The sequence below is a fragment of the Euleptes europaea genome, chromosome 3 (assembly GCF_029931775.1).
Source record: "Euleptes europaea isolate rEulEur1 chromosome 3, rEulEur1.hap1, whole genome shotgun sequence".
Lineage (NCBI taxonomy): Eukaryota > Metazoa > Chordata > Lepidosauria > Squamata > Sphaerodactylidae > Euleptes > Euleptes europaea.
The window spans coordinates 93450773-93474016 of NC_079314.1; the positions used below are offsets into that span (position 1 = coordinate 93450773).

The following is a 23244-nucleotide window of genomic DNA, read 5'->3' on the forward strand; positions in this document are numbered from 1 at the left end:
AAAAGTGTGGGCTTGAGGGTGCTGACCGAGGAAGGCAGCGTGCCAGCAGGGCATACAGCCAGGCTAAGGAGGAACCAGGCTGGGCTGAATTCGAAGCCGGGCTCCTTAGAATTGGCCTGCGGGAGTATGCCTTGTAATACCTTGAGCATGTGCAGAGTGCCTTTCCCTACCGCTGAATAACCACGGTCACCTGCTGTGCAGTTTTGAAAAGCTGCAGCCCAGAAGTATGCTTGCCGACTAATTTCCGGCAGGGTTCCTGCCTCCAAAGTTTAGCTCGAAGTGTGTAGGAAGAGTAACATATAGTCAGAAAGGGGTTGGGTTTGAGCTGAATCATTGTACTGCAAAAAGTATCAAAGGTAATGTGCCAATCATTGTCCTGTAAGTATCAAGATAATGTGCTAATGAGGGTGTGGGATGTTAATATGGAACCATTGTATCCTGAAGTGATCTGTTATTGTGTGAAATCCAAGGCTAATCTGCATGGCTATTGTGGACTGTAATCTTTGTTAGTCTGGAGGCTTTCAGGACAGGAAGCCAAGCCTTATTCATTCTTAAACTTTCTTCTTTTCTGTTAAAGTTCTGTTAAAGTTGATGTTTATGAAGTTCAATGGCTTCTCTGTGTAATCTGACAAAATAGTTGGTAGAATTGTCCAGTCTTTCAGTGTCTTGGAATAAGACCCTGTGTCCTGTTTGTGTCAGTCCATGTTCAGCCACTGCTGATTTCTCAGGACAATGATTCAGCTCAAACCCAACCCCTTTCTGACTATATATTACTCTTCCTACACACTTGACACTGAGAGACACTGTCCTTCAGTGTTACTCCTCTGAAGATGCCTGCCACAGCTGCTGGCGAAACATCAGGAAAGAAAATACCAAGACCACGGTCACACAGCCCGGATAACCTACAAGAACCAATATTTACAATGTTACAACAGCAGCAGTAGTAATAAATACTGTTGTTAGATGTTTGTTATTCCCCGGGAACTAAAGTGAGAATATTAAAAATAGTAACCCTGCTTGCAGTCTGATTTTTTTTCTCTCTCTCTCTGTCAAGTAGAGGTTAAAGGAAAAAGAGCTTCGATGGGGGGGGGGGGAATTGCAGCCCTGTTAAGGAATAAAGATGACTGGGGGAACAATACCCTTCATTGGTACTCTCTGATGTGTACTAGTAGAAAAGAGCAAGAGTGTGGTAGCGTGTTAAAGACTAACATAATTTCTGGCAGGGTATGAGCTTTGATATGAATTGTTTCTGGGTTCCCCCACCACCACCAATATTGTGTTTTTCTCCCTCCCTATAAAGAATGTTTACCTAATGCTGATATTCAGTTGCCTCTTGTTTGAATAACACTATAATGTGTGCCTTCCTTAAAACATTATCTCATGAATTTGGTAGTTGCATATACTAAGCATTGAAATGGCAAGGACCTTAGTATTTTCAACTGTATGCAAATGTGACAGTGACATTAAAATATAAAAAGGCATGTTCTGGACTTCATGAAAACATTTCAGTTTGAAATGGCTGTATTCAAAAGTGTTTTTGGTAAGATTTGCTGCTAGATCCCATGCAAGTGGCATTGTGTTTGCTTAGTGCTGTGATGGCACCCAATTATCTTCCAGGTGTCTGTTTATTTATTACATTTTAACCCTGCTTTACAGGGCTGCTTGTTTATTTTGTACATTTTTGCCCTGCCTTTCCTCCAAGGAGCCCTTTGTGGCATATGCTGTTCTCTCCGCTTCGGTTTTATCCACACAATATCCCTGTGAGATTGGTTAGTCTTAGAGATATAAAATTTCTGGGAATTTTCAAACCATGTGGGGGGAGCAATTTTGTGGGGAACTGACACATATGCAATACTTACTCTGCTATCAAACCTAAGCTTATTTTACCAATTTAACAAAATGAAAGCATCCTTTATAACTTAGCTTAAAATTGGACTGTGGCATATACATGGAGTTTAAAAGTATAAACATTTTAATCTTTTGTAAGATAAGCTGCAGATTTGCCTAATACTTGACAGAGTGCTTGCAAACTGTTGCTCCCTGTGTTACCCTACAAATGTGTCTTAGTTTTTGCCATTTCAGAAGGGGAAAAATAAGAATTGATGATAGGAAACAATTTCTAAAGTAAACAAGAAGTTCTGCCATTTGGGTAGAAACACTCTCATATAGTCACAGTATCTGAGACTACCAGCGTATTTGGATATCAAGTGATTTCTAATATTGAAAATCACTGAACTCTTTAATATTGTATTATCATTGAAGACATAACATATTAAATGTTGCCAGAACTATTCACATTTAAACAATAAACATACTCTTGAATGTATGCTGAATATATGTACAGTAGACATAGACATAGGAGTTGGACAGTAGACATAGGACTTGTATAATGCTATAGGTTGTCTTACATAAATATTTTATACTACACATTTTGAGTGGAGAAGAAACATAAAACTGCCATAAAACCCCCTCACTCATTCTAAAATACACCCTAGAATATTGGAGGCAGTGCCCGACATGTGCCAGGAATATTGGAGGGTAGGAATGAACTTCAGTGGGATGTGGCAAAACTCTACAAAGGCAGTGTAGGGCAGCCCATAAAGGGGATAAGCAACGTAAGCTACAATGGAAAGAGGAATGGGGAGCCCTAGCCCAACTGAAAAAGGAATGCTGCCATAGCAGAGTAACAGATAAACTGGAAGTGAAATGCACAAACAAGGGTAGGGGGATGTAAGTGATCTCACTTTTGCATTTTGTTCCCTGATGGCAATGTGGGATGTGTGTGTGTCCCCCCCCCCTCTTTTTTTGCAGATGGCCCAGAAACTCCTTCTTAGGCCGTTCCGGTCTATCCCTCTCAAGCCTCTCTCTGTGCCACTTCAATCTCCGCCTTCATCGCTCCTCTCCAGGGTGTCCTCTGTGCCATGCCGCACCAACTGGTGTGGTTCCTTTCCTGCCACTGCTGTACCTGCTGCAGCTTCTAGGACATTTTCTACTACTCAGGTCTTCAGAGACACCTTTAATGTCCAGGATGGGGATGACTTCCAAGACAGGGTTTTGAAGAGTCAGAAGCCAGTGGTGGTAGACTTCCATGCACAGTGAGTAAGAAGTGTACCTATGGGTGTGCGCCTGAGCTGCTTTTTAAAGAGCCTCAGGAGCCTGATTCTGCTTGGGACCACGTTAGGAGGGGGGGGGGGGCTCCTGCCTTCCCCTTTGCGCTGCTTGCCAAACTGAAACTGTTGTGGTTATGTCATTTGCCCTATTTTAGAGCCACACATACAGTGTTCCATGCATATGTAGCTCCAGAATGAAGAAATTGACACTGTTTCATCTCAGAAAAGAGGTGTGGGGGCAGAAATCTCTCCCCCTCCCGGTGCTGCAGTCCCGAGCACGATTGAGCCCCTGCAGCTCTTCAAAAGGCAGTTCCCTGCAGCTCCCGTTTGATTATGTGAGAAGTGAGTCAGGTCTGGGAACCAGGCCTGATTCATTAGAAGTCTGAACATCTAGTTTAAGTTTTAGCTTTGGTTCTTTTCCTAGCATTGATGCCCTGGCCAAGCTACTCAGAGACTGGGATGACGTTCACACTAGTCTGGGAGGTTTTATCCTGCCCCTCCATCCTTCAGTCCCATGCTGAAGAAGTTGGCTGTTGTTGTGTTTGTGCTTATCTGCTTTTTTTGAGGTTGCTGCTCCTAAAGACAGGTGTTGCCAGACATGAATACTTAATTGCCTCTCACTGTGTTAACCAGGATTTTTCCAGCTCTGATGGAGCTTGGCCAAGGGGTTGCTGGGAAGAAATATCTGTTTCAAGGTCAGATCTTGGCTGCCCCCTGTGCAAGGCGTCGGCTTCCCCCATCATTCCCCAAGTGGCCTCTTGTTTATGGCTCCACAAACCTGGCCTAAAATCATTTGGGCTGATTACAAGGCTGGGGTTCAAATCCCATGAGATGGTGGTGATCTCCCTCTTTCATTAACACAATATAGCAACACATTCATTGCAAAATGCTGATACACTGCAAGGATGAGTACCATGTAATTATTTTTGAAAAGTTGTCTTTTGCCTCTTGGACAGATTCACCTCTGTGTGCCTCATGTTTCCTTACGTCAAGCATGTTTTAGAAGTTAGTTTCATAACTTTGTGCTGGGGCCCTACTTTAAATGGAGGGGGGAAACAAATGTGTTGGAGCCTCTTCAAAGGTAATGAACACAAAAACAAAGCCTAGTAGAAGCTAGGGCTAGTGGAAATTGGTTTCATACCACAGAATTAAGATAAGGCATGAGGGACTTCAAACAGCTTCCTAAATATGAAAGAGTTTGATCACTAAACTTCAACTCTGCTAGTAAGTGAAGAGAAGTACACTGTTGTTCCTAACCACTTGGGTGTAAAGGCTCAGAAGTAGTTATTAGCTGAGCCCTTCTTAAGATAGGCTACTTGTTGGATGGGAAGTGATAGTTGTTTTCTTCCATTTCTAAATCATCTAAGAGAAGAGAAATCCCATAGGGTAGATTGACGTATAACTGACTTGAATTCTTGTTGTTTGTAGTTCTCATGACAGCAATAAAAGGGTTTGTGAGATGTACCAAAAATGAAGAGGATTTTTAAAAGCCTGTAGTATTTCAACATCTGTCATATCAAGTCCATGTAGATAACACTTTTCAAGGACTGTTAATTTTTTTAATTATTCGAGAGCAATACATTCAGAGTAAGAATACTGAAATGAAAACAAAATGCTCACTAATAATAATCTGAAAAATTCTGCATATTTTGTATATGAATTATGGGGATCCCGTCAAAGTATGCATATTAACTGTAACTGTTTAGTTTACCATATGTTTGTAATGAGGCTTTCAACTCTGAACATGCTCTCCAACTCTGCTGCTTGAATGCATCTTCACTAATGAACGACAAATAGAAAGTGTTTTTATATTTATATCAGCGTTGGTTATAACTAGAACTTCTTCCTAGCACTACAGGAACTGTGTATAATCATTCTTAGCTGCTTGACCTTTGGAGCAAAACAGTATAAAGTTTAACTTGATTGAACTGTGCCCTTTGTTCATATCTGCATCGAGCTCTGAAATCATCCTAGAATTTTTTTAGCCATTTTCACTTGCTAGCGGAGAGTAGGCAATGGAGATGGCATGTGGGTGGTTGCCTGGCAACTATGGAAACAGTGGGAGCAGATTTCCTCTGTATATTCATTCAGAATAGGTTTATTCCAGCCCAAAGGAGTTAGCCACAAAGATTAGACAGATTCGTGGAAGATAGGTCCATCAGTGGCTACTAGCCATGGTGAATAAAGGGAACCTCCATAGTGAGAGGTAGCGAACCTCTGAAACCCCACGCTAGGAGGGAAGGCCTTGGCCTCTGTGACCTGTTGATTGGCCCACTGGGGCAACTGGTTGGCTGCTGTGTGCGACAGGATGCTGGTCTAGATGGACCACTGGTCTGATCAAGAAGGGCTCTTCTAATGTTCTTAAAGATGTAGCAGTGGTAACCTGAATATATTTGGAAAGGTTGCTTCTTGGTGCATGGCTGCCTATACACGATGCTGAATAGGTTCCTAAATCTTTCAGGGCTTCCCTTATCTGGACCTCGTAATTTCTAGAGCCTGACTGGACCCCTCACCTTTGGCAACACAGTACCTGCCCATTGGCTCATGTGGGCACAAGCTGTTAACATATCCAAGTACCAACTGTGGTTCAGCCAGATCATGAAGTCCCATCCCACACTGATACTGTACCAATTAATGTGGCTGCTGGCATGGCAAGCAAGCTGCCTGTGCCTTTTGACCAGTGCTTGCATATGTTGCTGCTGTGTGACGGAGCCTTACTTACCCATGTAGAGCTGGGCTGATTTACAGCAGCTACATTGTCATGATATTGTGTGAACTTGGCCTAAAGCCATCTGGCTGGAAGGAAAGAACATTTTGTTGTGTGAAGATCTGGGTCAAAATGATCAGCTTGCAAACTGACTACCTCTGATGTTTGTGGGGGTGGTGTTAAAAAGTGCCTCTGTGAAGACTGAGCACTGGCTGTGGACACCAAAGGCCCTTTGCCCTTGATGTTCCTCCTACACAGGTGTATAATGGTGTGTATAAGGGGAGAGCTGTCTGTACTGCTCTGTGTGAAGAGAACTAAGGCTTGCCCAGGTTCAAATCCCCATGGAAGCTTACTGAGTGGACCAGTCGCACACATTCTCAGCCTAACCTACCTCACAGGGTTGTTGTGAGGATCAAATGGAGGAGGTAACAATGTAAGCTGCTTTGGCTCTTCGTTTGGGGAGAAAAGCAGGGTATAAGTGAAGTGAGTAAATACATTGGAGTGTTTCTGTGGACAGAAGGATTTGTGCCTCTGGAACAAAAATTGACCCGCCCATTGCAGCCCAAAACGCCCCCCTGAAATGCTGGTCCTGGGAGACAGGGGACCCCACCCCATGGAGCTCTACCTCCAGTGAACCCAAGACTGTCTTTTGCCAGTTGTAGACTTGTTGGAAGGGCTGGCAACTGAGACGTTCTGCCTCTGGCAAAGTAGATAGGTGTAAGGTGGGCTTATCTGAACCAGTGTATACCTTGGTAAGGAAACTGACCCTGAGATGTTCTAAAGAGCTCAGTATGGGTGATTTCCTGTGTTCAGATGAGGTGAACAGGCTTCAGATCTTCTCCTCCCAGGTTGGTTCCCATTGTTAGGCAATTACCAAGCTAGTGTTTCAAAGTTGTCCCCCCATGGTGACTAATCAGGTGACATCAGCAGGAGTTCCAGCACATTCAAGTGGCCGTGTGATTATTTTCATTAAAACACGAATAGTGGAATGTGCTGCCGTTCCCCGTTTGTTTCATTCAAAACTCCTAGGGTTCTCTGGTTCAGCACTTTCATGTCAGGTTTGTAATGTGAATGTAAAACTTACTTTGGTTAGAATGTATGTTGGATTTACAAGATGGCTGTCTCTGAAAACAATGGTTCCTTGCTTTCTATCCCGGATTAGTTAAATTTACACAAGGCGCAAATAACATTAAAGCGGCTCAAGTATACCTTTTGGGGGGCATGTGTAGAAATGCCACTGGTAGTCTGTAAATCCAAGTTTGTAAATGCTATCAAAGCAGCCTCTCAAGGAGGGTGTTCAAAGTTCAGAGGTTTCCTTTGTGGTTTAACAGTCAGTTCACCCTTGAAGGGGATGAGGAAATGCTTAGGGTCTTGAAAAGCACCTCCTTGCTTGCTGCTGTTTCCTGACCGAACACTGATGTCCTTTTCTTCACTTGGAGGTGGTGTGGCCCCTGCAAGATCTTAGGGCCCAGACTAGAAAAGATGGTGGCAAAGCAGAAGGGCAAAATACTGATGGCAAAAGTGGACATTGACGACCACACAGATCTAGCCCTTGAATATGAGGTATGTGCCTCTAATACCTGCATGGGTGTGAGAGAGAGTGTGAGCGCAATTATTTACGTAACATAAATATTGCACTTTTCATAAAGATGTTCAAGGTGGCATACAGTCACCAGGTAAAATTGTAACTTCTGCCATGGACATTAACATGTAAGGATATGAATATTGCATTTGCGTGTGTTAAGTGCCCTCAAGTTGTTTCCGACTTATGGCAACCCTCTGAATCAATGACCTCCAAAACATCCTATCATTCACAGCCTTGCTCAGGTCTTCCAAACTGAGGGCTATGGTTATAAAGAGATTGGCTATCTAGTAGGGTGAGTGAAGTAAACAAAAGCAAAGGGCCAAAAGACTTAATTGTGGATTCAAAGTATTACTTGCCCGGCCAAAACAATCTTCACGATCCTGCAGAACATTACCTGAGTAAGCTGGATAAACTGCCCATGAGAGGGCATTGCAAAATTTTGGGGCACCTACTGATAAGACTCTGCTCCTTGAAAAAGACCAATCTTGACTTTTGAATAAATTGACTGGAGCAGGGCCTCCCAAGTTGATCTTAAATTTTTAGATCATATGGGAGAAGGCATTCCCTGAGATGCATAGAATACAGGCTTAGAGATGTAAAAGCCTAGGGGAAAATGGAAAAATTAAGGGGGGAAAGTTTTTTTTCTGTTGGTTTTCTTGGGGGGGGGGGGAAGCTTATTTTTCCAGCAGAAAAACTGGAATATATGAGGGAGCACAAAGAAAACACCTGTGATATATTTTTTCTTTCAGAATGAGTACAATGCTTATCAAGGCAAGGTTTTTTTCACACTCAAAATATACAGCATGAGAAAGTCTGAGAACTTTATCAATTTTCCCAGTGGAAAAATGGAGGAATTTTAGGGAGCACTGAAAAATAAAACCCTTATATTGTAGGTAACATTTTCAAGAATAGTTTTTGTTTATATAATTTTGACAGTGTGCTATCATGTGTTTAATAAGGTTTACCTTAATAGCCAAACATGATATCTATTGTGACTGAGTTTCATATTTTTAAATACCATACATATGCCAGACAGTACCATTTTATATGCTGCTGAGTTATAAATGATGTGTTTTATGTTGTTAAATCAATAAAACAAGTTTAGATTTAATAGACAGGGAAGTATTGCATATATTGCAATTTCCCCTGTTTTTCTAGGGGAAAATGGGGGTACACATGAGGTGATACTGAACACATGAAGCTGCCTTATACTGAATCAGACCCTTGGTCCATCAGAGTCAGTATTGTCTACTCAGACCGGCAGCAGCTTTCCAGGGTCTCAGGCAGAGGTCTTCCACATCACCTACTTGCCTAGTCCCTTTAAGTGGAGATGCCGGGGACTGAACCTGTGACCGTCTGTATACTAAGCAGATGCTCTACCACTGAGCCACGGGCCCTACCCTAGTTAGTTGGGTTATGTTTCCATTCCTTCATAATTTCAGGAAATTTCCAGGCTGTTCAGGGCTTCATGAGTCAACACCAGCATTTTGAATTTGTCTAGAACTGCACTGGTAGCCAGTAGAGTTGTTTCACAGTAGGCCACAATGTGATTCTACAAACCAAATCAAATCAGGTTTAATTACGGTCAAAGACCAGTAACAATTGACATAGTTCCAGCCATATTAAAATTATTGGATATCATAATTACAATAATACAGCACATCTCTGATCCAAGGTGATAAATCCTTAGTCTAAATACATGACTATTGTACTCTACTCCATTTTACAGGCAAAGACATCTCATACACACCCGCACACAATTTATTAATATACAGCATTAGCAAAAAGTACATTTAAAATACCTAAATTATAGATATACAAAAATACCTAATTATAAATTATAGATTCTACAAACATACACCCGACACTGGTCTAGCTGTTGCATTTTCCTGTAGCTGTGATAACGGTGTTCATGGGCAACACTATGTAGAGCACATTGTATAGTCTAATCTAGAGACCTGTAGGTGTTAATCACAGTCGCCAGGTCTTCTAGTGGAGAATGCAGTTGGTGAAACAGGTGAAGCTGGTAAGAGGCACTCTGAACCACAGCCAGCTCTTGGGAATCTAGGAACAAGGTTGGGTCCAGCCGCACCCCCAGGATGTGACACTGGTCTTTTAAGGAGCAGGTGATCCCACCCAAGATCCATCTTTCTCCATCTGACTGGTCCATGATAATTCATTCTCTTTCGTGCATCGTGTTCGTTTTATTTGTTCTGGTTATCACCTTAGGTCTTGGCAGAATGGTTGTTGGTGGTTTGTTCCTCTGCAGCAAAACTTAGAATTATTTTCAAAGGGCTGGGATGGCAAGGAAATGAAAAGAACACCAACCAAGATGTAGCAGTAGGAAGAAGGAAATGCAAGCCGTGGGGGGAATTTTAACAGGTTGCCCTGGGAGGAGCAGAAGTGGTCCTGACTCTGGTTCGTGATCTTTCATTGGCACCACAAGTGCACTTGCAGTGTTTCCTATTGCTGCTATTTAATGCTTTAATGAGTACCAGCAGGCTGTTAGGTCCTATATAAAGCACAGAAGTGACAAGATCCCTTTTTATAGTGGGATTACAAAGTAAATGCGACAGGCGAGATGAGGTGCTTTAATGTAAGAGTAGAGACGATGGGGCAGGGATGGGTTATTTGGCAGCAGGCACCCTGGGGTGGACCAGGAAAGGCTTTGAGAAGGGATAAAGATAATCCCCTGAGTGATGTTATCAGTCAGTCCATCTTGATATTCACTGCGTGGGGAATTGCGCTGAAGGATGACTGAAGAACGAAGGTGTGCAGGGAGGAGGCAGAACGGGAGGGTCATGGGTGGATCAGAAGACTGAGTGAAAGAATACAGAAGAGTTAAGAATGGCCCTTCTCCCCCCACCCCGAAGGGGGGGATATAAGCAAGAGTACTCATGCTCTTTAAGAGAACTCCCCATTGGCAAAGCTATTTCCACGCATAAGCTAGAAATCCACCTTTTTTTAAAAGAATGGTAATATGTTCCATTCAGAACCCCTTCTAAATCTGCTACCTGATTCATTGTATACAAAATTGCAGAAGCTCGCCATTCTTTGCAACTGTGGTGTGGTTTTATGTGGAGCCCAAGACCAGCATGATTATCGGTTCTTGTAGGTTATCCGGGTTGTGTGACCGTGGTCTTGGTATTTTCTTTCCTGACATTTTGCCCACAGCTGTGGCAGGCAACTTCAGAGGAGTAACACTGAAGGACAGTGTCTCTGTGTCAAGAGTGTAGGAAGAGCAATATATAGTCAGAAGGGGGTTGGGTTTGAGCTGAGTCATTGTCCATTGTATCCTGAATGGTTCCACATTAACATACCACACCCTCATTAGCACATTATCTTGATACTTGCAGGACAATGATTAGCACATTACCTTCAATACTTTGCAGGACAATGACTCAGCTAAACCCAACCCCCTTCTGACTATATATTACTCTTCCTACCCTCTTGACACTGTCCTTCAGTGTTACTTCTCTGAAGATGCCTGCCACAGCTGTGGGCGAAACATCAGGAAAGAAAATACCAAGACCACTATCACACAACCCGGATAACCTATAAGAACCGATGAACTCTGCCACGGATTGAACCTGGGACCTTCTGCACGTTGATCAGATGCTCTGCCATTTAGCCATGGCCCCTCCTCCAAAGTAACCTAGAATACACTACAAATGCAGCTGCCTTTTCTGAATCAGACCATTCATTCATCAAAGTCAGTGTCTACTCAGACTGGCAATGGCTTTCTAGGTAGAGGTCTTTTGCAACACCTACCACCTGGTCCTTTTAACTGGAGATGCCAGAGATTGAACTTGGAACTTTCTGCATGTTAAGCGGATGCTCTACCACTGAGCCATGTCCCCACCCCTTATTCATGGAGCTATGAATTTTACCCGCAGGTCAAACCTTGCTACTTTCGTGGACTCTGGCTGGTCTTAAGGCAAGCCATTCTCTTATCACTCCTCCATTAAAAATATACAATCAGTAACACTGATCTTTTTTGCAGGGTGGTTCATTTGTAAGGATTATAACAATGTATCATGTATGTGAAGTTGTTTAAACTATGCTAAGTGGTTGTGTGGGCTTATTCAGATCAGAGCTGGAGAAAGTGGGGTGTTACCTTTTACCTTTGCACCATTTTCCAGATGCAAATTGCGCAGCCTCACCAGAGCTGATTTTTTTTGGGGGGGAATGCTTTGGGGCAAATCGGAGGCAGCAGGGGGCAGTTTTGTATCAAGAAAACAGCATGGAGGGGAAGATTTAACACCTCCACCCCTTTCTGTGGCACCACAGTCCCAGTCAGAGTTCTTCCTGGGTCTACTGTACTTGGGCCTGAAGGCAGCTTGGTACAGCACAATCCCTCCGCTTATGGTCCTCTTGATCATAAGCCATTTTGGTTTCCCTGTTGTTGTTTTTTAAAGGCTCTCCTCCTAGCCCTGTGAATTCCCTGCTGATTGCCAGTCAGCCACCCCTCTGCTCAGCCTCCCCCAACCTTTCCCCCTCCCTCTGTTTACAAGGCATTGGCTGACATTGCAGCCAGAACATTTCGCAATCTCTTTGCAGTGGATTCTTTAGTAGGGAGATGGAAAGAGAGCAAGAGACCCCCTCTGTGAGCTTTGGAATGCCTGTGCATTCTTTCACACAAGCCCTAGCCTGCCCCTGGCTCCGAGCTGTCCCAGAGGAACCTTCATCCATGATGTGTTTCCTACTTGGGGGGAGGGAAGACAGCCTTCACAAGAATTCTTCCCAAAGCTCATCGTCCCTCGACCAAGGCTTTATTTTCTGATTCTCAAGTAGGCTGGGCATCTATTTTTAGATCCAGCTTCTCTCTCCAAGGGGGACCCAAAGTGGTTTATACTGTTCTCCGGGCTCCGTTTTGTTCTCCCCTCAATTTAACCCTCACAACAACAGCCCTGTGAAGTAAGTTAGTCTGAGAAAGGTCCAAGGTCACCCAGTGAACATCCGTGGCAGAGTGCAGATTTGAACCCAGGTCTCTTAAGATCCTAGTGTGAAATGTTAACTGTTATGTTCACATTTGGACACCCTGGACCTTGGTTCTTGGCTCCCCAGCTTTTGGTGGTGGGGGGCCTGTGGCCTGGTCCATCCTGTGGGTATATAGCGGCTGGGACCAATTATTCCATTTGTTCAAATGGTTGGCTCAAGTCTCTCCCTTTCTGTTCAGGCTCGGGGCCTCTCCCTGCTATGTAACTCTTGTTGTGGTGGCCAGAAGGCAGGAAGTGGGGCCCTGCCTCAGCCTGCAGCCACCTCACCTTGAACTCTCTGGAGCTCACTTTGGCTTGCTGCCACCTCTCCTGTTAAATTCCAGCTGAGCTGAAGTTGCTTCAGCGGTGACCCCTCCTCTTTATGCTGCTGATGCACAGTTTGGCTTGTGGGTGGGAAGAATGAAGGGGGATGCTGCTTCCTTTGCCCATAGCCCCTGTTTGCCACCTTGGCAGCACGACCTGCACATATCTTGCATGGAATAAACCACCACCTCCTTGAGGCATGTGGAAGAATGGGCCACCCTCTTTTGCCATCCCGACAACAAAAATCACGTGATGCGTATTCTCTGTTTATGCCAGTGGCTTCCCAGTGTGACGCCCCTGAGCATCGTGGTGACCACCTGTGTGTTTTCTGGTGGCCATTTAATCCTTGGGAGGGAAAAATCCAGAGTGCCGTGAATGGAACTGGAAAACAAACATGGGAGCTTCAGAGCATTCCGCACCGGCTGTCTGCCTGTCAAAGCACTGATCTCCTGGATAGCTGTATCACTGCTGTACACCCTGAACCTGGCCACAGATATACACTTTGTGACTCTGGGCTTGGCAGCCTCTCCCTGGGCACCACAGGAAACAACCCCCCCTTTTTTTCTTCAGAAGCCCAGGGCAAACTGTAAAAGCAAAAAGTGAACCCTGCCTCCATTGGTTGCCATTTTGTAGTGGCTTCGCCCCAATGGCAGACATTTCGTGATGGGTGGGTGCTGCCTGTTCTCAAAATCTAAAAGCGGCCACAGGCTCAACAAGGTTGGGGACTCCAGTCACATGCCCTCTTTTTTTCTAAGACTTTGTGGCATTTGAGAAAGGTTTGAAGTAGATGGAGACCAGTTTGATGTAAAGCAGCTATTGATCTCTTCCTTCCCAAGAAAACCACGTAGTAGTGAATGGCAAAGTGATTCAGCAGTTGTGCTGTTCAGTACTACTCAGAAGTCACCTTGCTGTGCTATGGACTTCCTGTATGGCTTAAAGGTCCCCTGTGCAAGCACCGGGTCATTCCTGACCCATGGGGTGACGTCACATCCCGACATTTACTAGGCAGACTTTGTGTGAGGGTCTCTGTCTTTGTGTCTCTGCTTTCCATCACCTGCGGTGTTATCAGTGAACTCGTAAAAGCAGTTCACACCTTCTGGTCTCAGGCGCCAGGCCTGATGGCCCATGTATCTTCCCCCCCCGCTGTTCTTCCTGCCAGTACTCCCTCAGGCCGGTGCGGCCTTGGAAGTGTGATAGCCGCACCAGACTTCCTGGGATCCGTCTGATGTTTTGTATTATGCCAAGCTTGTAACTTCCCATAACAATAAGTGTGAACCCCAGTGCCCCAGTGCCCTGGAGTCAATATATTCTGTAAACCCGTATAGCCCCTCACTTGCAACTTTCTACCTGTGCCTGTCTCATCTCCTGAAGGCTTCAATAAATCTATTGTTTCTGTATCAACGTCTGAGCAACTGATTTGGAGAAGCAAACTCAGAGAGGGGGATCTCTCACATTAAGTTGCAAGTCCTTGCCTCTCGGACTGCAGCTGTACCGCTTTGGACAGAATGTCAGCCGACGAGGACACCACCCCTAACCCCGATGCCCCCAAGGAACCGGACGAGCCGGAGAAGCCGGACCCGAAGGAGGAGGGAGCCAAGCCAAAGAAACCGAAGGGTCGCGCACCCGACCAAGATCGGGACGGACGTCCCCGGGGGCTTACTTATTGGCTGGACTCTCCCAAGGGCTGGTCGCTCTCGCGGACTGCGGCGAAGGATCGCCGGTTGGCCTTCCCCAGCACGGGACTCGAAGGGGACCCGGCCCGCAAAGAAGCCCTCATGGAGGAAGAACGAAAGCAGTGGCAGGAAGACCGCCGGGCTATGCAGGAGCAGATGGAGATCATGCAACGCGTAATGGGTGAGATGGCCACGACCCTAGATGCGCTGAAGTTGCAACCTCCAGCCGGTGCTCCCCCAGACGGGGCGCCGGTAGTTCCGCCCGCAACCCCTGCCCCCCCGGCCCGTCGGGACCTGAAAGTCACGTATGACGGGTCGGGAGACCAGTTGACCTTTTTTATGGTCCAAGTAGACATTTTTATGCGGGAACAAGGCCGAACCTTCGTTTCTGAGGAGTCCCGGGTGCAGTACGTGGCTTCCTTACTGCAAGGGGAGGCGGCTGCCTGGATGGTGTTGCAGTATGAACTCCGCTCGCCGGTGCTGCGAACCCTGGACGAGTTCATGGTAGCACTCCGAAACCGTTTTGAGGACCCGACTCTGGGTGAGCGGGCTAAAGCCTCCCTGATGCAACTGCGCCAAGGGACTAAGTCGGTGGCGCAGTATGCAAGTGAGTTCCAGTCACTGGCTAGCCGAATTCTGGACTGGAGTGAAGCTACCTTGGTACAATGTTTCAGGGAGGGTCTCAACCCAGACCTCCAACATTGGGCCTTCATGCAAGGGAACCCCCCGGATGTGGAAGGTTGGGTTCGCCATGCTGCTGACATCGAGAATCGCAAACAACTCCTGAACTTGTCCAAGCAACGGCTTGGGCGAGACCCCAGGCCCCGAGGTGACCGTGGCCGGGAACTCCGGCAAGGGGGTGGCGGGGGTCTCTCGGCCGCGGAACGCCGCAAGCGGTTCGAGGCCGGCGTCTGCCTGATCTGCGGGGGAAAGGGTCACTTTGCATCGCAATGCCCCTCTCGCTCAGGCCGTCCGACCCCCCCCCGCCAAACCCAGGCCGAGCCGACGAAACCGGCCGCCGACAGCCAGCCTCGCCGCAGAAGTGGACCACTGAGCCGGCGCTCCGGCGCACCCTCCGCTCTCCACGCGCGCCCCCAGGATGGGGCATCCGACTCTACGGTCCCATCGGGGTCCCGGATTACAAATACCGTCTTTGATTCGGACGGCTCCCCGGAAGCCACCACCCCGTCCCCCTCTTCCAGCGAGGAGGAAGAGTGGGAACAGCCGGCAAAAAACGCCGTCGGTCTGCTGTAGAGGGGGCTCCGCAGCAGACCGTCCCTATCGTTGTGCAAGGAGCTCCACCGATGGTAAGCGCCCAAGAGGACAATGTATTTGTGCGTGTTCATCTGTCCCTACCCAAAGGGGGTCCCCCGTTAGAGGTCCCCGCGTTGGTCGACTCGGGGTGTGCCCGCACCATGATAAATGAGGAAACTGCCAAGAAGTTGGGTGTCCGGCGCAAGCGGCTTCCGGGACCCCTCCGTTTTTCCCAAATGGACGGGAGTGACTTTAAACGGGGCCCTGTGACCCACAGAACTGCAGCCGTGATTATGTCCGTGGGGGAACATTGGGAACGGTTGTATTTCACCATCGCCCCTATTGTAACCCCTGTGGTGTTAGGGATGAACTGGTTAAGGGGACACAATCCCTCCATTGATTGGGTTAAACGGGTGCTTTCCTTCCCCGAAAACCCCTGTGGGTTGCATGACAAGGAACGGGTACTCAGAACTCCAGCCGCCGCACTGGTAGGGTCCCCCGCCCCAGTCTCTCCTCAATTACCCTCTGAGTACTCGCAGTTTACTGATGTTTTCGATGTTAGAGAGTGCGACGAACTGCCTCCCCACAGAGAAACGGACTGTGCCATCGAGATTGTAGGGGAAGGCAAACTGTCTAAGGGAAAGGTTTACCCCATGAGCCCTAGTGAAAAGACTGTATTGCGAGACTATCTGGATGTCAATCTGGCGAGGGGTTTCATACGCCCCTCCAAGGCTCCTTATTCAGCCCCAGCTTTCTTTGTAAAGAAAAAGACGGGAGATTTAAGACTGTGTATTGACTTTCGCAGACTGAACGCAGTCACCCAGTCTAATGCTTACCCCCTCCCTCTTATTCCTGACCTTCTAGCACAATTAAAGGAGGGCCGAATCTTCACCAAACTGGACTTGGTAGAAGCCTACCACCGCATTCGCATCAAAGAAGGAGACGAACCCAAAACGGCCTTTTCCAGTTGTTTTGGGATGTTTGAGTACCTGGTCATGCCGTTCGGACTTTCGGGGGCTCCGAGTGTCTTTATGCAATTAATTAATGAAGTTTTGCATGATTTACTGTTTCGGGGGGTGGTGGTATTTCTCGATGACATTCTTATTTACTCTGAGACCATGGAAGAACATGTGCGCCTAGTGCGAGAAGTGCTCCAGCGGCTGCGGGAGCACAAACTGTATGCTAAGGTGTCCAAGTGTGAATTCCACCAACCTTCTATTACATTTCTGGGGTATGTGATTTCCCACCAAGGGTTGGAAATGGACCCCGCCAAGGTCCAGGCGGTGCGGGACTGGGAAACCCCCACTACCCGCCGCCAACTTCAACAGTTTTTGGGGTTTGCCAACTTTTACCGGAATTTCATTCCCAACTTTGCCCAAGTTGCGCTTCCCCTCACTGCCCTGTTGCGTACCAAGGACAGGGGGGCTAGCGCCGCACTCCCCTCAGCCCGTCTGCAATGGTCTCCCCAGTGCCAGCAAGCTTTTGAACGTTTAAAGCTACTTTTTTCATCCGAACCCGTTTTGGCTCACCCGGATTGCACCAAGCCCTTCGTGGTGCAGGTGGATGCCTCGGATGTAGCCATGGGCGGGGCCCTATTGCAGAGGGATGAGGGGGGACGGTTGAGGCCATGCGCCTACTTCTCCAAGAAGTTTTCCCAGTCCGAAATCAACTGGGCCATTTGGGAGAAGGAGGCAGCAGCGGTCAAACATGCCCTTACCATATGGAGACACTTCTTAGAGGGGGCCGAGCTGCCGTTCGAAGTGTGCACCGATCACAAGAATCTTGAGGCTCTCAAGGGAGCTAGAAAACTCAATGCCAAACAAATTCGGTGGGCCCAATTTTTTGCAAAATTCCGGTTCACCCTCAAACATGTCCCTGGCAAAGAAAATGCCCTAGCTGATGCTTTGTCACGACTTCCCCAGTATCGCAACGATTTCGATCGCCCCGTCGACTCCCTGTTCACTCCCGAACAGCGAGGGGAAGTCCCTGGCTTGGCCGTCACCACCCGATCCCAAGCCCGCCAACCGGAGACCCCCCCTACGCTCAAAGGTATCCCGGAAGCATTCCAACAGCGACTCCGGGACGCCTCCTTACAGGAGGAGGAGCACCATCTCCTCCCCACTGGCTTGGAACGAACCAACACTTGGTGGGTGCAAGGGGGGAAACTATATGTCCCATCTTCCCTTCGCAAAGAAGTATTGGGACTTGTACATGGGGCCAGACTAGCGGGTCATTTTGGTTTCATAAAAACGCTTCACCTGGTTCGAAGGCAATTCTGGTGGCCCGGTATGAGATCTGATGTAGAGTTGTATGTGCGCAGCTGCCCCACCTGCGCCACAGCCAAGAAACGGATGGGAAAACCCCCGGGGCTTCTCAAACCGCTTGAGAACCCCTCCCGTCCCTGGGAAGTCATCGCCATGGATTTTATCACCGACCTACCTCCAAGTCGGGGGAAAACGGTTCTCTGGGTTATCACAGACCTCTTTTCCAAACAGGTTCATTTCGTTCCATGTGCAGGTCTTCCTTCAGCCCAGGGCTTAGCTAAACTGTTCATCACGCACGTCCTCAGGCTACACTCGATCCCGAGGAAGGTCCTCTCCGACCGGGGGGTCCAGTTTGTTGCCAAATTCTGGCGGGCTTTCCTAAAGTTAATGGGAGTGGAGGAACAGGGCCTTTCTTCCGCCTATCACCCCCAAACGGATGGTCAAACGGAACGAGTAAATGCGGTAGTAGAATGTTATTTGCGTTGCTATGTAAATTTCCACCAGGACGACTGGGTCGACCTGCTGCCATTTGCCGAATATGCGTACAACAATGCGCCTCATTCCTCTACCGGCTTTAGTCCCTTCCAAGTTATATACGGGACGGATTTTGGCCCTTTCGGTTCTGCCCCCGTCTCGCCAGAACTCCAGTCTACCCCTGATCTTCAGGAGTGGATTCAGGTGGTTAAATCCACCTGGCCATGGTTGCTCAAAAATCTAGAAAGGGCAAAAAGCAAGTACAAGGAACAAGCAGACAAACACCGGTCTCCGGGATGGGAACTCAAGGTGGGGGAGCAAGTCTATCTGTCCACCAAAAACCTCCGCTCTCTTCGCCCCTGCAAAAAACTGAGCGACCGTTATGTAGGACCTTTCCCCATTACCAGAGTAATCAACGAGGTTACCGTGGAACTGAGTCTCCCTAAGACTCTCAAGGGAGTTCATCCAGTCTTCCATATAAGCCTCCTTAAACCTTATGTAGCAGCTCCCCAGTTCCACCCCCCTCCCGCTCATGAGATTCCTACCGTAGTAGGAGGGGATACCCATTTGGAAATATCCAAGGTTTTAGATTCCAAATGGAAGAAAGGGAAACTGTTTTACTTTGTTCGCTGGAAAAACCTTGGCTCCGCTCATGACGAATGGGTGGCCGCACCCCACATGGCAGCTCCTCGCTTGGTCCGAGAATTCCACCTCGCTTATCCCGATAAGCCTCGTCCTCTCGGAGGGGGGCCTTAAGGGGGGCAGAATGTGAGGGTCTCTGTCTTTGTGTCTCTGCTTTCCATCACCTGCGGTGTTATCAGTGAACTCGTAAAAGCAGTTCACACCTTCTGGTCTCAGGCGCCAGGCCTGATGGCCCATGTATCTTCCCCCCCGCTGTTCTTCCTGCCAGTACTCCCTCAGGCCGGTGCGGCCTTGGAAGTGTGATAGCCGCACCAGACTTCCTGGGATCCGTCTGATGTTTTGTATTATGCCAAGCTTGTAACTTCCCATAACAATAAGTGTGAACCCCAGTGCCCCAGTGCCCTGGAGTCAATATATTCTGTAAACCCGTATAGCCCCTCACTTGCAACTTTCTACCTGTGCCTGTCTCATCTCCTGAAGGCTTCAATAAATCTATTGTTTCTGTATCAACGTCTGAGCAACTGATTTGGAGAAGCAAACTCAGAGAGGGGGATCTCTCACACTTTGTTTACGGGGTGGTTTGCCAGTGCCTTCCCCAGTCGTCTTCCCTTTACCCCAGCAAGCTGGGTCCTCATTTTACCGACCTCGGAAGGACGGAAGGCTGAGTCAACCTTGAGCCGGCTACCTGAAACCAATGTCCGTCGGGATCGAACTCAGGTCATGAGCAGAGCTTGGACTGCAGTACTGCAGCTTACCACTCTGCACCACGAGGCTTAGGCATATCCTTTACCGCCTGATTTCCTCCATTTCTAGTCACGAGGGAAGGGAGAACAGATGCTAAGCCCTTGATCTATAAAGAGGTGGTACTAATAAATTCTATCCCATACTTTCCCATAGGCATGTATTCTTACGAATATTCAGGTTCTCCCTGTCTCACCCCAAAGCAGAGAACATTTTGAGGTTCTTGCGATGAAGTTTTCCAACTGACCCCTAGAGGGAACTAAAGAACATCCAAGTCTGTCGGTTTGCACATTGAACTTTCCCTTCCTGGTTAAAGCATGGGAGCTGGTGCGCTAAGGAACTGTCTGTATTGGCCAGCAGAGGGGAAAGGGTGGGGCCAGTTAAAACCGGCCTTTGCCTCTGGAGCAGCCTGATCTGGAAGGGCTGTCCATGGGGGTGGGTTTGCAAGAGGCAATTGCTGATGGCAGCAAGACAAGAGGCAGCAGGGAGTGTGTTTGATGGGAGGGTGCATTCCAGGGATGGACAGCGTTCAAGATAAGAATGGGACGAGACGGGGGGGGGGGGTTTAAGCTGCCCAAAGATAAGGGCGCCAGAGGCACTGTGGAATGTGTCGGCCTGTTCTAAAGTATTCACTAACTCCTCTCTTCGTTCTCTTGGTTTTAAAGGGGCTTGCCCCCATGTAACTGGGGCTTTTTGTTTTAGCCTTCCTGTGTTAAAACCCTGCAGCATAAGTGTGTGAACTGATTCTGAGCTTGAATGGGTGTTTCTCCCTTCCGAGTCCTCTTCCTTCTGCTCATCTGCTGTTACCTGATCCTCGCTTGCCTCCTTATCCTTACACCAAACAAACAAACAGAAACCACAACATCAGGTAGCAGTTGATAGAGCAATTCAGTGAATACCCAGATAAGATATGGTAGGACTTGACAGAATGCTACAAGGGGCAGAAATTTAGGGCCCACTTTCTGACATCTATTTTTGTATCCCTGTAAGACACCTTACCAGCTAGTCTGCGCACTCAGCGGTTACACAGGCAATTGCAGAAAGGGGGCTGAGCGGGGCCTTGTGCGCTGCAGTGTGTCGCTCCCCATGATAAGCAGAATGAATTCAGCAAAATAAGGGAGGGGCTGTGGTTCAGTGATAGAGAACCTGCTTGGTGTGCAGAAGGTGCCAACTTTAATCCCTGGCATCTCCAATTTAAAGGATCTGGTAGTAGGCGATGTGAAATATCTCTGCCCGAGACCCTGGAAATCTGCTGCCGGTCAGAACAGACATGTCTGACCTTGACAAACCATGGCTCTGAGTCAGTAGCGTGTGTTCAACTACATGGCAAACTTTTCTTGCCTCTTCTTTCCTGTAGCAGTCATTTATGCCCTCCTGATATTGTGGACCCCCCAGGAACATGATTGGAGGTTGGGGGGTCTGCAGTAAAAAAATTATAAATTTGAATAATAATAAAAGTGCATCAACAAATATTAGAATCATAGAGTTGTAAGGTACCACCAGGGTCATCTAGTCCAGCCCCCTGCACAATGCAGGAAATTCACAGCTACCTCCCCCCCCCGCACTCCCCCAGTGACCCCTACTCCATGTCCAGAAGATGGGGGGGAAATCCTCCAGAATCCCTGGCCAATCTGGCCTGGAGAAAAATTACTTCCTGACTCCAAAGTGGCAATCGGCATTACCCTGGGCATGTAAAAAATGTAATGATTGCCCTCCTGCTCTTCCATGAATGTAAAGGGAGCCTAGGATCCAGTTATTGTGTGCATAAGAAGCTACACATTCAAGTAAAGTCCCTTGAAATGGAGGAGTTGGGGCTGATGCTTTGCATGTTCAGTCCCTGGCATCTCCAGTTTAAAGGATCTTGGGTAGCAAACTCTCCTCTGCTGAACACTCTGGAGAGCCAGTTACAGATAATGCTGAGCGAGGTGTGATGGATGGTCTGACTCAGTAAAAAGCAGCTATATATGTTACAGCTGCCCTGTCACAATGTGGATTTGGACTTGACAGCTCTCACATTTCATTGATTTCCATCTTCAGTCATTTTCTCTGTACTTCCTTAAATGCACCTTTAGGGAAAAGCAAAGTCTATTACTGGCATCTTCAGAATGAGGGTGTTGGTGTGTATGAGCTTGATGGCAAAGGCATACCAGAAATCAATGACCGGGACCCCAGATGCTTTAGATCTAAATGCATCTAAATGCTTTAGATCTGTCATCTCCAGCCATGCAATTAAGCTCTGCATCGCTTTGCTCCTGAGCACCTGGGGCTGGGAGGAGGATGTGGCTAAGGCTGGTTTAATAACACGGTCACTGGTAACCAATAACCATACAGCCACGAGCTGCCTCGTGGTAAGCGTTTAAACAGCTACAGAGTGTGTCCTGGCTGTCTTTTTTCCACCCACGGCTTTCCTTTTTGGAGAAATGGCAGCATAGCCTGAAATGTGCAGATTTCTGCCTCCCTTCTGATCTTTTAACAGAAAGCTAGAACTTCCATTGCTGGAAAACCCCAAACAGTTTAGAAAGTGGGCAGGAGAGGTTTTTGGTCTCATTGAAAGAAAATTTCAGCATTTTCTGTCTTGTTCTTCTCCTGGCCTTATTATTTTCAGAAATTTTTGTATTCCTAAAGCTGCACTGACTTAAGCAACCTTGGGTTTTGATAAAAATTTGTGGAGCGTGGTCCCCTGAACCAAGCTAGGTATGGTTTTCACTGGGTTCCCCAAAGATGTATTTTAATCTCCAGATCCAAGATGTTTGAATTGCACAGTGGCAACTCCCTTTCTCCATCATGTCAACAACTCCCTGCCATTTAATCTGACACATTTTTAAAAAAAGAAACTTCCCAGACACTTGAACGATAACTGCTAAATTTTCCGCAAATCCTCCAGTGGGGGATGGGAGGCTTAATCATTCACTTCTTTAAAAGGTCCGTACCTTTTATGTAATATTTGCTTTTGCTGCTCCTCTTGAAATGATGTTCACAGGTCACCTCAGCTCCGCTGTTTTTTCTTTTTGTGTTCTTGTTTTTTAAGGTTTCGGCTGTGCCCACCGTTTTGGCTCTGAAGAATGGCAACGTGGTGGACAAATTTGTGGGGATCAAAGATGAGGATCAGCTGGAAGCCTTCCTCAAGAAACTCATCGGGCCTTGAGCCAGCAAGGACGGCAGTCACTGAGGCTTCTTGCGTTTTGTCCTTCGTGTCTGTTTGCTTAGAGGGGACGTGTGGGTTGGAGGGAGTGGGCAACACCAACTTCTTCCCCCTTCCTTCTCAAAGGGGTGGGGGGCAGCAACGCTCCCAGGAGGTTTTGGGCTTGATGGGAAGGCTAGTCCCTTGGTGGTGGAGGTGTGGCCCGCTGCCTATTACCCAATAACCAGTGGCCAGAAAGGCGGGACTCCTGCTGAGGGAGAGAAGTTTCCTTATCCACCCTGGTCCAGGCTAGAATCAATGTAGATTAATAACGGCTGCCTATGAGAAGGGGGTAGATCTTGAGCCAAAT

General features: G+C 47.4%; 1 protein-coding gene across 1 annotated transcript; it reads left to right on the forward strand.

Annotated features, from left to right (window-relative positions):
• Positions 1 to 2811: 2811 nt before the first annotated feature.
• Positions 2812 to 22919, forward strand: TXN2 (thioredoxin 2). The gene is made up of 3 exons (XM_056847467.1): positions 2812 to 3095; positions 7257 to 7380; positions 22782 to 22919. Exons 1-3 carry the CDS (start codon positions 2812 to 2814, stop codon positions 22896 to 22898), a joined length of 525 nt encoding a protein of 174 aa, XP_056703445.1. The 3' UTR covers positions 22899 to 22919.
• Positions 22920 to 23244: the final 325 nt, after the last annotated feature.